We start from the raw sequence: 12,976 nt of genomic DNA on the forward strand, positions 1-12,976 counted from the left end.
ATGGAGAATCTGTGTGTTTATCAGAACACAGCATGACTTTCCACAATCTCAGCCCATTCAGCAGAAAACCCACTCACCCTCGGATGATGCTCAGGGAGAGTGAAATCTGAGCTCCTGCAAGTCTGAACAAAGCGCCCGGGCTGCGGACGCTCAGGAGAAGAGTGGTTTTGTCTGTCCCTGTGGCTTCCTGCCAACTCCCCTGGATGCCTCCCACCCCCCAGAATTCCTCATCCCTAGTTGACACCTCATTCACACTCTCCTTTTTTCCCTCTGTTTGAGAGCAAGAACACAACTATTATCTCACTTATCACTAAAGCTAAGTCATATTTTATATGCCCAACAGTTTTCATCCTTAAAACCCCGTAGCAGGACAGTCCTCCTTATTCCACAATAAACAGATAAACAGTATGGGGACTGGGCTTACTCTACCTTTATAACAACAAAGGGGATGTTAACTGCTTAGAAGTGAAGAGTCACAAAAGTTCACATTTCGTTAGACAGCTATTGATTAAGCAACCACTGTGGCCCACAGACTACCAGGTAGGAGCAGAAGCATGATTAGCTTACAGCTGAAGCGGTGGAAGAGCGATAGACCTTCCATTGTTACAACCCCCTGGTTTAAGCGCCACGGCATGGTTCTCACAAATAACTGAAACTATGAACGACCTGTTTCAACAACAAAACTCAAGGGTCTCCCGTGAAGGCCCAGCATCATCTCACGTGCTCCACGCCCACGTGGGAGTTAGCAGCTAAACAGCAGCCTGAACAGGGGTTCTCAGGAGCTGTGTATGTGTTGTTGTGCATTTTGTTTTCTCCCATCATTATCTTCCATTCACTCCATCAGTACGTGAGCCCGGTACCAGGATGCATTCACTTAACTCTCAATTCAGCAGCAGGATCATTTGCAACAGGAGGAATGCTGCATGCAACTGACCTGCTGGACGTCCTGCTGGAAAACACACAGCTGCAGCCGCTGGTGGAGCCGCACCTTGCGGTGCTGCCAGATGTTCTCCAGCTGCCGCTGGTGGTGCAGCACCTCGTGGATGACATCAAGCACGTGGTGCACAGCCTTGGAGTAGTTGGCAGAGGCGGTCAGGGAATCAGAGCTGCCGGGGGTCAAGGGCCGCTGAAGCTTGTCCAGGAGCGACTTCCCATCCTGGCTTACCTGCCCACAAAACAGAGGAGCGATGAAAAAGGAGAGACTGCTGAGGAGTAGCAGCTCGGTGCAGGACATGCTGCAGACTCTATCCTCAGATACGTGCACACACAGGCATGTATACACACACTCCTACGCAAACATAAGCCACACTTTTATTCAAAGGCGTATTTTATAAAAAACAAAATAAAATTTTGAACAAATCCACCAGCCCTGGTCGGTTTGGCTCAGCAGTTCGAGCATCAGCCTGCGGACCAATGAGTCACAGGTTCGATTCCGGTCGAGGGCATGTACCTTGATTGTGGTTCATCCCTGGCCCTGGTTGGGTCATGTGGGAGGCAACTAGTTAATGTGTCCCTCCCACATGGATGTTTCTCTCTCTTTCTCCCCCTCTCTCCCTCCCTCCCACTCTTATCTGATGATAAACAGAAAAATACCCTTGGGTGAGGATTAAAAAAAAAGAACAAATCCACCAGTTATTGAATGACACCACAAAACCAAATGTGGTAAAACACTGAGTTAAAAGAACACTCATTATAAAACCTCATAAAAGACACTATTCTTAATGAATAAGCATAGTATTTTGCCTTAAATGACATAAGTCAGCTGATATAAAATTGCATTGCTGAGATATCCTTAACTTTTTACAAATTTTAAATTAAGAATTTTCTCTTGAGATACTGTTGGAGGGAAGAAACAACAATGGAGCAAATATTCAACAGTGAATCTTGAAACTTCAGGGGTTTTTTTAATCAATAATTTATCAATAAGCAAGTAATATGTCTGTAAACTTTCTGACACAGTTGAATAGCAATTTTACTTCATGAAATAAAAAGAAAATTTTTAACTGCCATTTTATTTTATTACATTAACATTACATTAAAAAGTAATGTTAATTAAAATGTCATCAGCTTTTGAAAAAGACTTCAGTATTAAATTATGGCAGTTAACTACTGAAATACAATTAAATGAAAAGAAATAAGAAAAGACAAGGGTTGAATATGGAAAGAAAAGCATTGTGTACTTTTCATTTTTTAAGTGATTCTTAACAATTAGGGATGATTAAGCCAGATGTGGTAGAAAAGAAAACATGTCCGATTAGACAACAAAAAGGACACGTAGAGGAACCGGGCTGTGATTCAGGGGGCCTCTTAGAGTAAGGGTTCCGCACCATGAAGGTTGAGCTCAGACACGCCTGAATCTGAGGACCTCCTTGGCTTTCCCGACAGGAGGAGCAAAGGGAGCCTTGTCAACAAACACAAACGGTCTGAGGCAAGCCCTCAGGACAGAGAGGAGGAGGGAGGGGAGGATGAGACAGGCTAACCCAGGAAGCCTCCAGCAACCAAAATCTGGAGGCAAGTGAGAGGCAAGTGAGAGGCGAGGTGGAATTTTCTAATCTCTTCTTTTAATCCTCTCACAACGTCAGGTCACCCTGGCATGTAACATTTCCCCCCATACCCAACTTCTCGATCTTTGTTGGAAGTGCTGACTGCTGCTTACGAAGGTGACCTTCAGAGGTTAACATTGATCTAATAACATCAAGACGGCAAAACTGAAGAGGAAACCAGCCAAGCTGACGCAACCAAAGATAACAGGTGAAAAAAAGAACTGAGCCACCTAGTCAGGCCGGTGTGGAAATATACGTCGTCTAAAGCAGGGGCACCCAGCAGTCCCTGGAGTTTCATGGGCTGTTCCGACACCGTGACTGTGAGAAGAGGGGGCAGAGTGAGTGATCTGGGGGAGGGGCTCCCATGATGGATTCAGAGGCACGCAGTTCCTTCAAAACGAAAAGTGTCCTGCTTTAGGGAATTACTGAGCTAGCTGCTATTTCACACAAACATGAAGGTCTTTTTTTCTTGGCCTTGCCTACTCTAACATACGCTGGTTTTCCTGGGAATGCAGTTTCCATGTTGATCAAAGCGAGGCAGTGCCTGGTCTTCTCCGGAGCTTTACCAGAGTTGCTTACCATTTCAAAATATCAGCATGATAACACAAGTCTCGGTACTTGAGTCACCAAATCTAACTTATGTCTCATCTGCATCTGTAGTCGCCATATTCCTGATGGTTTTATATGTATGGCCAGGACCTGAATATCCAATGTTTTTCTCTTTTATTGTGCACATATTTAGGCATTTATAGACTGAAACACCTTTTATCATAAATCACCTTTCTTTTGTCTCTAAATTATAGTGTAGCATATATGTAATTTACATACATGAACACAAAAAAATTTTTACGTAAAGAGAGATTATTATCCACACATTTTATTTCAGCAGGCATCATAACGTTTTTGTTAAACAACGGGCATGCTGCATCTCTTAGGACTGAGAACCAGTGTTTCAATGCACACATTTCACACTGTACAGAGCCTAGAAAAAATTCCTTATAAACATTTTCTCTAGGTTTTAGTCCTCATAAAATACACAAGCAGGAAATGCACACCAGAGCATATGATTGGTGATGTGTCAGATGGATACAGAGCAGAAGGTGTGGCAGAAATGATAGCTGCCTCCCAAAGTCACTTGCCCCTCCTCGACTGCCAAACCCCTACAGTCAGGAACAGTAACACCCCAGCTATAAAACTATATTTTGCTGTCTTGCTTACAAATAGAAGTGGCCAATGTACAGAAGTAAAACACACTGCATGGGACTTCCAGAGAAATACTGACTAGGAGGCTAGGCATGCTCATTCCCCCTTTCCTCTTTCTCCTCCCTGATACCAAAAACTTGAGATGGTTGGAGCTTCAGCAGCTATTCATGACCTTGAGATAACCTTAAGAATGGCAGCCCACTTGCTCAAAGAGGCAAAACAAAAAGACAGTAGGATCCAGAGATCCACTTACGAACAGGACTACCACACTAGCCCTAGAATGCCAAGCCTTGAGACTTCTCCGCCAGCAGAAGGCAAACCTTTATTTTAAGCCACTGTTTTGGACCTTAAACCAGCAGTGTAAGATGACAAATGGGTTCCCAGCCCTTGAAAAGACTCCAAAGACACCCATGTGACACCATGAATATTCTACTACTGAGAAGAAAAGAGTAATCTGAGCAAGAATATTCCCATGACTGTCTTTCCTTGGGTGTCTTTGTAACAGCTCGAGAGCAGATACTGTGACGGGTTCAGAACACTATCTTGCTCATGGTGGAGGGATGGTGAAGAATGGCTGAGTACGGAAACACACAAATACCTAAACATAAGACAACTCATTAAGCAAAGCTTTGTGTTCCAGAAATTCCTAGGCAGGGATTAAAGTGTCTCTGTTGGTGCCATTGCTGGTACTGTCACTTAACGGTAGAGATGGCAGCAGAAGTAGCAGGAAAGACTCTGGTCAAGAAAACACATCTACACCCACTAACACCAGACACCGCGAACTCCAAAGGCATGCTTAGATACCGCATTTCTCAAAAAAACCTTCCAGGAATAGTTCTGTTTTATTTCAGGGTAGTGTTGAAATATTTGTCAACTTAAAAGGTATTATTCAAACACATAAAAGATATCATATATATTTTAGTAACTTTTAGCAAAATATCTTTGTAACTACAGTAGTATTACATAGAAAAAATACGCCAGAGTTTTATGAAAACTACTGTCCTAATTTACAGAAAGATATTTTTTAAATGGTACAGAATAACAAGAAAATTACTGAAAGAAGAGATTGAAAAGTATACAGAAACAAATAATACTTCCAAGTGTAGGGTATGTGAAGCAGTTTTGATTTCTTAGTTATAGAACCAGGTGAATTAATTTGCTTAAGTTGTACATTTTGTCTAAAACTGTGTTTCCAGCTCTCGGGCAATCAAACCTGGTCCCCCAAGGGCAGTAGCTGCAAAAAAGAAAATCAAATGTTTATTATCAAGAAGCAATACTTAACCTTCTGTAATTTCTGAGCAGATTAAAGTGGTTCACTTTTTCAGGTTCTGCTTTGTGTTTTCCTTGGAATACAGTGCTTGGGAACTTGAATGGCCATGGAAGTTACATTTTACAAAGATGAACATTTTATAACATATGAACGAATATGCTCGAATACCTAAATGAGTTAAGAAAAGTGGAAGTACTAACTAAAGCAAAAGAAATTGATTGAAGTTTAAAAGTTTAGCATTTCAAAGGCATGTTTGTTCCTAATATTTCAGAGGAAACTGTTTAAAACCGCCAACGAAAGTCGGGTTCTTGAGTATTTACTTTTAATCGCAGCTGTACCTAAGATTTGTCACTTGAATTCCTGTATATCACCCTAAAAACGGTCCACCAAACCTCACAGTGACTTACCTATTCTTATTTCTGGTTCTTGGATCAATATGTTTCCCATTAAATCAGACTGGAGCTAAGAGTCTCTGGCAGGAATGTTCTTTACTTGCACAAAGAATGTTGCTCTGAGCTAAGAGAACAGAACTTGGAGATTATTGCTTACGGTTGCAGAAACCACCACCCAAAGGCCAGCTATGACCTATGACACGTCAGTCAGACCTAAATGTGGTGTTGTAGATCTAAAAGCGCTCAGAAATGTTCTTCCAGAGATATAACCCAGACAGGCGAGATAGACAAAGTACATGAAGGCACGGTTAGAAATGAAAAGACTTGGCTTGTCGCAAAGAAAAGGGGTCCTTCTAAACTTTCATGAAACGAATCACCATGTGCACCGACTCCAACCAACACCATGTGTTTTGGTTTTCTGCAGGGCTGGCTTTCTAGGGTCTGCAGAGCACAGACCTCCGCACCACGCCTGGAAGTGGTTTCACGGCCACCATGATCCTTTCCAACTATTTTTTAGAATAATTATGTAATTATTCTCACAAAAAGGTTTTAGCAAAGCAGGAAAGAGTGATGATGACATCAGCAAGTGAATACCTAGCTTATTTTGTAGCTAAGAGGGATGCTCCTCAGAAAAACAGGTGAACAATTCATCTTTGAGTCAGGAGGTCAAACCTGCCTTGACAGGGCTACACTGAGAAGCTTCTACAACAACACAGGCCGAGGGCCTTCTAAAGTCCCGCATGCCATGGCGTTCTCCCATGCCTTGGGAGGCCGCCTCGGAGAGGGAAGGCAGAGTCCTAGCTTTCAGAGCTTTTGGCTCCTCTCTGAGACAGTTCTTTCCTTTGGCAAAGTTCTTAGAAATCAGCTTGTAGAAATCCATCCCATTTCTTTCAGATACTAGGTTTCGTACGTAAAACCAAGTCAATCTAACTGTTTGAGTCTGACACCTCCACCTAGGATTACCGGAAAGGAAAAAAAACAAACAAAACCAGACACTGCTGGAGTAGACCAGTTAGCTAAGTCAGACGTGTGCGGAGAACCTGTGTGTTCTGTAGATTCCTCTTGGGCTTCACCTTTTTTGCTCCTGGACTTCACGCCCTCGCAAGGCCTCGCGTCGAGCGCGGGGGGAAGGAGAGAGACTGCTGTGCGGCCCGCTGGCTCTGATGTCGTGCCAGGCGTTGGCTCCAGCACCTGCACATCCACAGCTGCCTGCAATACTTAATGAGGCTCATAACAGCCTCTTCACAGGCGATCTGGGGAGCAAGGTGGACGAGCTTCCACACACTGCAGATACACGATTTTAGTAAGTTTACCGTCCAGATGACTCATTTTACGGTTTGTTTTTCTCCCATGCTAATAACACAAATCACGACATCACCCAGTTATTCAGTGCCTAAAAAGAGGAGTTCGACCAGCTTTGCAAGCAGCAAATCACCCACTTCCATGAGGCCTGCTGCAGTGTGCACTACGTCAGTATGTTTGTTAAACTGAGAAAAACTGATGCAGGAACCAAACCCTGGGGTCGCATTGGACTGTTGCAGGCCCATGTGGCGCCTCACTTCTCGTCACCTTTCCCCTCCAAGAACCACGCCCAGGGCTGCAGTGGGCAGGACCTTCGGCAGGAGCATGGACTCAATACATACAGTCCTACCTCACAACTCAAATTCCTGATGTTCAGGTGTGCAGGATGGCATGGGCACACTGAGACATCGTTTGGACAGATTTGGTGTGTTGAGAAAGTAGTTGATGAGTTTGCTTGCTTCAAACAAAATGTGAAAAATAACCACTCTACATGCTGTCTCTAAAACGACAGCTTATCCCAGACGTTTAGATTGCTTCGCTCTCCTGTGATCAACTCCATCAGACAACGTGAACCCCAACCTGGCAAGCTGAAGCAAGCGCATGTTTATGAGGCACAGGTGTGCTCCTGTGGCTAAAACAAACAGGAACAACGTGGGACAGGTCTAATTAAAACACAGCAAAGTGGGTGTTTGTGTCTTTGGAAAAAAGTGCTGGGAAGGTTTCCCACTGCAAACTTCTATCATCAGAGACTGGAAACTATAGACACTGTTTAAAGAGAAAGATTGCAGGATGGGGGAAGGGACGAGAAAGGATAAAGAGCAAGCCTTGCCTGTAAACTTCCTGCTCATAAATGACCCTGCTGCCAGGCCGGGGCGGAAACCTGGCCGTGGCTGGATGTCCCCCGAGCAGGCTGGACCGAGTCGGTGTGTGGTCTGTAAAGCATCTGTATCAGTCACCAAATCACTAAGGGAGGCCCACTGAACATGGAGATTCATTGGGGAGGGAGTGGGCGATGAGAAACTGCACTTTTAACCAGCACACCCAAGTTAGAAAACTACTGATTTAGGAAAGAAAAAAAATCACTTAAAAAACATGAGGAGCCCTTCTTCCCATCTTCTTCTCCTCCCCTCCTGGCATGGGGAAAATGGTGCCAGGGTCTGAAGCAGTGAGGGGCGGAGGTGCCAGGCTTTCTAAGGAAGTGTGGGGGGGGTACCTGGGGTGCTCACCAGACAGAGAGGTTGGGTGTTTGAACAAATACACCAATCAAACAAATGAGTTAATACATTGAGGATAAAGGAGCCAGTGTTGTTGCTGTCTGAGAAGAAATGCACAAACGGAATAGAGAGAGCTGGAAAGAACCCTGAGGTACTGGACTAGAAATGGAAGTACCAGTAAGTACACACGCAGTTTTAACACGGAGACAGAGACGGCGGTAGCTAAGATGGATGTGGATATGTGAATGGTGGCTGGCTGATGATGGGCGGATATATCGACATGTTTCCTGACTCTGCTCCGAGGGCCCAGAAGCACTGACAGCCACAAGCACACAGCCCTATCGAGCACCTGATCTTAGTTTCTAAATCCCACACAGCAGCACAAGGAACCAGAGCTTCCTGGTGAGATGGCTGATCTCAGCGATGAGGCAGGGAAGGACAAGATGAGTCGGGAAACATCTTGTTATGCCAGAAAGTAATGCTCAAAGAATGATAAGGATCTATCAAAAAAAAAAAAAAAAAAAAAAAACACAGAAAGGGGCTCCTGCTAGCCAAATATGGACAATTTAGGCATCAAAATCGAGTACCGGATTATAACCCTGAATATTAAAAGGTTTTATATCATACTGAACAATGAATGAATCAATGAATAAGAAAATAAAAGAAAATAAAGCTCTTCCTTATGGTAGAAAAGGCCACCTAGTGAATGCAGAAGGAATGATGGAAACAGTGCCCATCATCACAAAGCCATCCTAGTGGCAACCGACATGGGCAGGAATCACCAGGGACACTGAGGGCAAAGACGTCTGGTGAGGAACAGATACTGTGTTATATCAGTATATCTCTTCACATAGTGCTCATCAAAGACTATTTTTTCAACAGTGATTTCACACTGGAGAAACCTTACAGACACGAACCTTATCAAGCAGTCAAGGTTGACATCATCAGTTACAGGATGGGTCATCACCCTACTGTGACACCCCAGTCAGCCCATGAAGAAAACTGAATGGGCAGGGAGACTGAGGGTCATCCCACTGAACGAAAGGCCCGTATCCCCCAAGACTGTCAAAGACCAAGGTAGAGAAAGACTACAGGATGTTCCCTGGAAGGAAACGTGTCCACTAGTGAAATGCATGCCGCTGGACAGCATCCCGGGCCAGGAGAAAGAAAGGTCAAGAAACATGGTTGACACAGCGGGAAACATGAATGGGTCTATGGGGAGGATGGGTGTGTTGTATCAATGTTAATGTGATGACTAGGGAGAGAGGCAGGGAGGGAAAGGGTGAAATATTAAATATTGGACAATCTGCGTCAAGAGAATGTGGGAACTCTTCTGTTCTAACACTTTCATAGCCTGAAATTACTTCAAAATTTAAAAGGCAAAAATATCAAAATTCATTCTGTTTTACTGACAGTCTTTCCCATTCATTCACCCAGTTCAACTCACTGTCTGCTTGAGTGTACAGAGTAGTTCCAAACTAGGAATGAGACTAAAATTGTGGTTTAAGACCCCAACTTGGGAAGCTGCTTACTTGCCATCAAATTATTAGTACCAATTTGAAATCTGAGTCTGCACCGTAGGTAAATGTATGCTCCCATGTCAAGATGCTACCTTTTCACAGAATGTAGTAGTGACATTGAGACAATTCAGTGCTTCGCTAGCGGTGCCCAAGGCAACAGGCAGACTGAACCAGCGGGCTGGGCCGGAGCACGACACCAGTCAGGTCACCTGACTCTGAGGCAGAGACTGCCGCCCAGCTCCTGCCGAGCCCCTTGAGCGTGAGCTCTTCAGTCCCACAGCAGTCTGGAACCTGCCACTGAAATCAGACCAGCTCCTGGGAATGTCACCAGTAATCAGATGTGTGAGGCCTCATTACACCGTGGATAACAGGGTCATTCACTTTCTATATCACAGGTCGAAATCAGATGATGCACAGAGATAGGACACTCGGGGAAAGAACCTACTGCTTTTGAAACTCACAAAATCTTCATGTACCAGTATAATAAAAAATTACAGATCTGTTGAATTTTCATTTTTACTCTAAAAAAGGCTATCACTGCCCTGGCTGGCTCAGTGGTTAGAGCATCAGACCGTGGACCAAGGAGTCTCGGGTTTGATTCCGATCAAGGGCACGTACCTTGGTCGGTGTTCAATCCTTGGCCCTGAATGGGGTCATGCAGGAGGTAACCAATTGATGTGTCTCTCTGACACTGAAGTCTCTCTCTCTCTCTCCTTCCCTCCCTCCCACTCTATCTGAAATTCAATGGAAAAATGTCCCCGGGTGAGGATTTAAAAAAAAAACAAAAAAGGTTATCACTTATTTATGTAGTTCCTAAGACATGAGATAATCAAGCCAGCTAATAAACACTGGATGCAAACTTAAGAAGCATTATACAGAGGTAGGTATTTTTCAATTCAATGGACAACATAAAATAGTGCTAGAAGACAAAGGCACAAAGGTGGCTAGAGAAACAAACCGTAGGTATCAACTTCCACTGGAAGGAGGTTTGATCACATTCCAAGCAAATGTCATAGTGCAGCAGACATCTGTTTAATTCACCCCTGGGCACTCAGAGGTCGAGACCTGGGCCCAAGGACATGAGCGTGGCAGCCACTTGGGGGGACACGAAGTGACAGACTCAAAGGCAAATGGCCAGTCTCTCCCCCATGACTTTCATAAGTGGGCGGGGTTCACATCAAGGAAGAAATGGATTTAAAGATTTACTAAACATCGACTCCGCCCAGCCCTCCGCAGTGGGTTGGAAACATTTTCTCTCCGAAGCCTCCCAGTAACCTTTCACATCAGCCTACACAGCGTTACAGATGCTCACTGCAAAGGAGAATGCAGAAAGCCCTGTGGAAAGTAAGCACCCACAGTTCTCCTCCCCACTCCCCACTGACTGCCAGGAATTTACTCCGTGTCCTAGAGGCAGGCTGGCCTGCAGGGCCAGGTGACCAAGACGTGGCAAGAGTGACCCGCCTCGACCTGCCTGTGGTTGTCGTCATCACCACCTAGCATGTGATATGCACAAGGCAGCGGAGAACATGAAGGTGGCCTGGCTGGGCTAACATTCCAGTTCCACCTCCTGAAGTTCTTCACCGGCACAAGTCACCTCATCACTGAGCCTCAGTTTCCCCCCTTGTAACAGCAGGGTTAATAACAGAGTTGTGAGCATCAAATAAACGATTACATAAAGTCCTCACAACAAAGCCTGGCCCAGAAGAAGGTGGCAGAAATAAAACAGGGTAATTACATCCAGTAATTTCCCCTAAAATAATAAAGAAAACACTACCCTGAGATTTCTACAACAGTGACTGACTTTATATACTTGAAAAAACAGAGTGTGGCCAGGCAAGTGTGGCCAGTGGTTGAGCGTTGACCCATGCACCGAGAGGTCGCTGGTTCGATTCCTGGTCAGGGCACATGCCCAGGTTGTGATCCCCAGTGAGGGGCATACAGGAGGTGGCCAATTGATGTTCTCTCTCATTGATGTTTCTCTCTCTCTCTCTCCCTCCCCCTTCCTCTCTCTCTAAAATCAATAAAGAAAAAAAAATTTTAAAGAAAAGAAAAAAACAGTGTGCTCTGAGAGGCAGAACATGAAGCTGCCTCTTTTCTAGAAAGTTCATTCAGGAAGAGTAAATGGAGTGTGACCAGACCAAAGAGCATGCAAGTACATATTTCTGAAATACACATAGATAAGACGACGAATTCCACTTACGCTAGCAGATGAAAATCTAAACTCTCTGAAGGAAATCCACAAATGTCACGGGACCACAAAAAGGTTGCTTCCTTTCTAACTTTCACCCCCTACTCAAGTTCTGAAGTTACAATAAAACTGAAGTTTCACTCAAAAATCAAAACATTTTTTCCAGGCTAGCCAAATTCACCCCCCCCCCCCCACCCCAGCTTTCGTGCTATGACACAAAAATCACATGACTTCGCAGCTGCAGCAGAGCCAACCACCTACCTCGGAGTAAGCCAGGGTGATGTGCTCGTATATCCCCTGGTGGTGATGGATGGCGTCCTCCAGATCCTGCAGCTCCGAGGGCAGGCCCACCTCACCGCAGGCTTTACACCACGAGTCCACGTTGCTCATGTACTTGGAAGGTTGAAAACAAAAGATTATGTCTATGAATGGCGATGTATATTGAGAAGTGGCTATTTTTTAACACGGTTTTGAAATAAGGGTAGTTGAGACATTCTAAGAGCACAGCATGGCTGACTCTCCATCTCAGATGGCTTTCCTATAGTTCTCCACCTGGATTCCTGGACCCCAGCCCTGAGTTTAGGTTGGCAGAACTGGGGCTAGGCCCAGGAACCTGCACTTGATGACCTCAGGCGACTCCGTGGCTCATGTCTAGGAACCCACCTGGAGTAGCTCTGCAGGCATTTATCTGTTTGGGGCTTGCTGGTTAATTTTCCCAGTCCATGTTTGAATTTGTGTTTCTAACAGCCCTGCCCTGTTAGCCACAGAGGGAGGGCCCTCTCAGCCTCAGCAACACAACAAGGTGTGATTCTCCTGAAGCTGTAGACACTTTTCCAGTGAGGATATTCAGATGGCCTCTAGACATATGAAAAGATGCTCAATGTCACTAAACACCTCGGCTGTGCCCCCCCCCCCCCCGCCCCAATCTAAGGGTGGGCTGAGGGAGGCAGCGGATCACTCAGGTCTTTCCCACTGTGCATGTAAATAGAAGTGTCAGCTGCAGATCCAGGCTGCTGACTGCCGCTCCCATCTCTCCTCCTTTTCCACTGCCACCCCCACATCCCCAGGCTTCATCAATAGCTGAGAAACCACTGCCAAACTTCCTAGGAAAATCCTATCAGCATCCATCACGTTAAGCGTCAAAGGCAAGTGGCAGAAGGCCCAATTAAGGGCGCTAATTCAATTAAGCCAAATAGCCATGGACACATTTCCCTGGGATTCTCCGCTTTTCCTCCAGTTCTTCACTGTCGTTCTGCTAACCAGGGCTGCAGAGGGTAACTATTTAAAATGAGGCAACTGACCTGCCATACAGGAAATGTGCTATGATTCTCTTAAAATATATAC

At 45.0% G+C, this 12,976-nt stretch overlaps 1 protein-coding gene across 1 annotated transcript in view; it reads right to left on the reverse strand.

Moving 5' to 3' along the window:
• The window catches only part of TRIO (trio Rho guanine nucleotide exchange factor), a 342,804-nt gene that overhangs the window by 184,136 nt on the left and 145,692 nt on the right, over nt 1–12,976 (reverse strand). Inside the window, exons 8-9 of the mRNA XM_036280916.1 lie at nt 11,894–12,025; nt 935–1,165 (exon numbers count right to left, since the gene is read on the reverse strand). Of these exons, the coding sequence (XP_036136809.1) occupies nt 935–1,165; nt 11,894–12,025 (363 nt within the window). The remainder of the gene's footprint in view (nt 1–934; nt 1,166–11,893; nt 12,026–12,976) is intronic.

This window comes from Molossus molossus, unplaced genomic scaffold (assembly GCF_014108415.1).
Source record: "Molossus molossus isolate mMolMol1 unplaced genomic scaffold, mMolMol1.p scaffold_m16_p_3, whole genome shotgun sequence".
In the NCBI taxonomy this organism is placed as follows: Eukaryota; Metazoa; Chordata; class Mammalia; order Chiroptera; family Molossidae; genus Molossus; species Molossus molossus.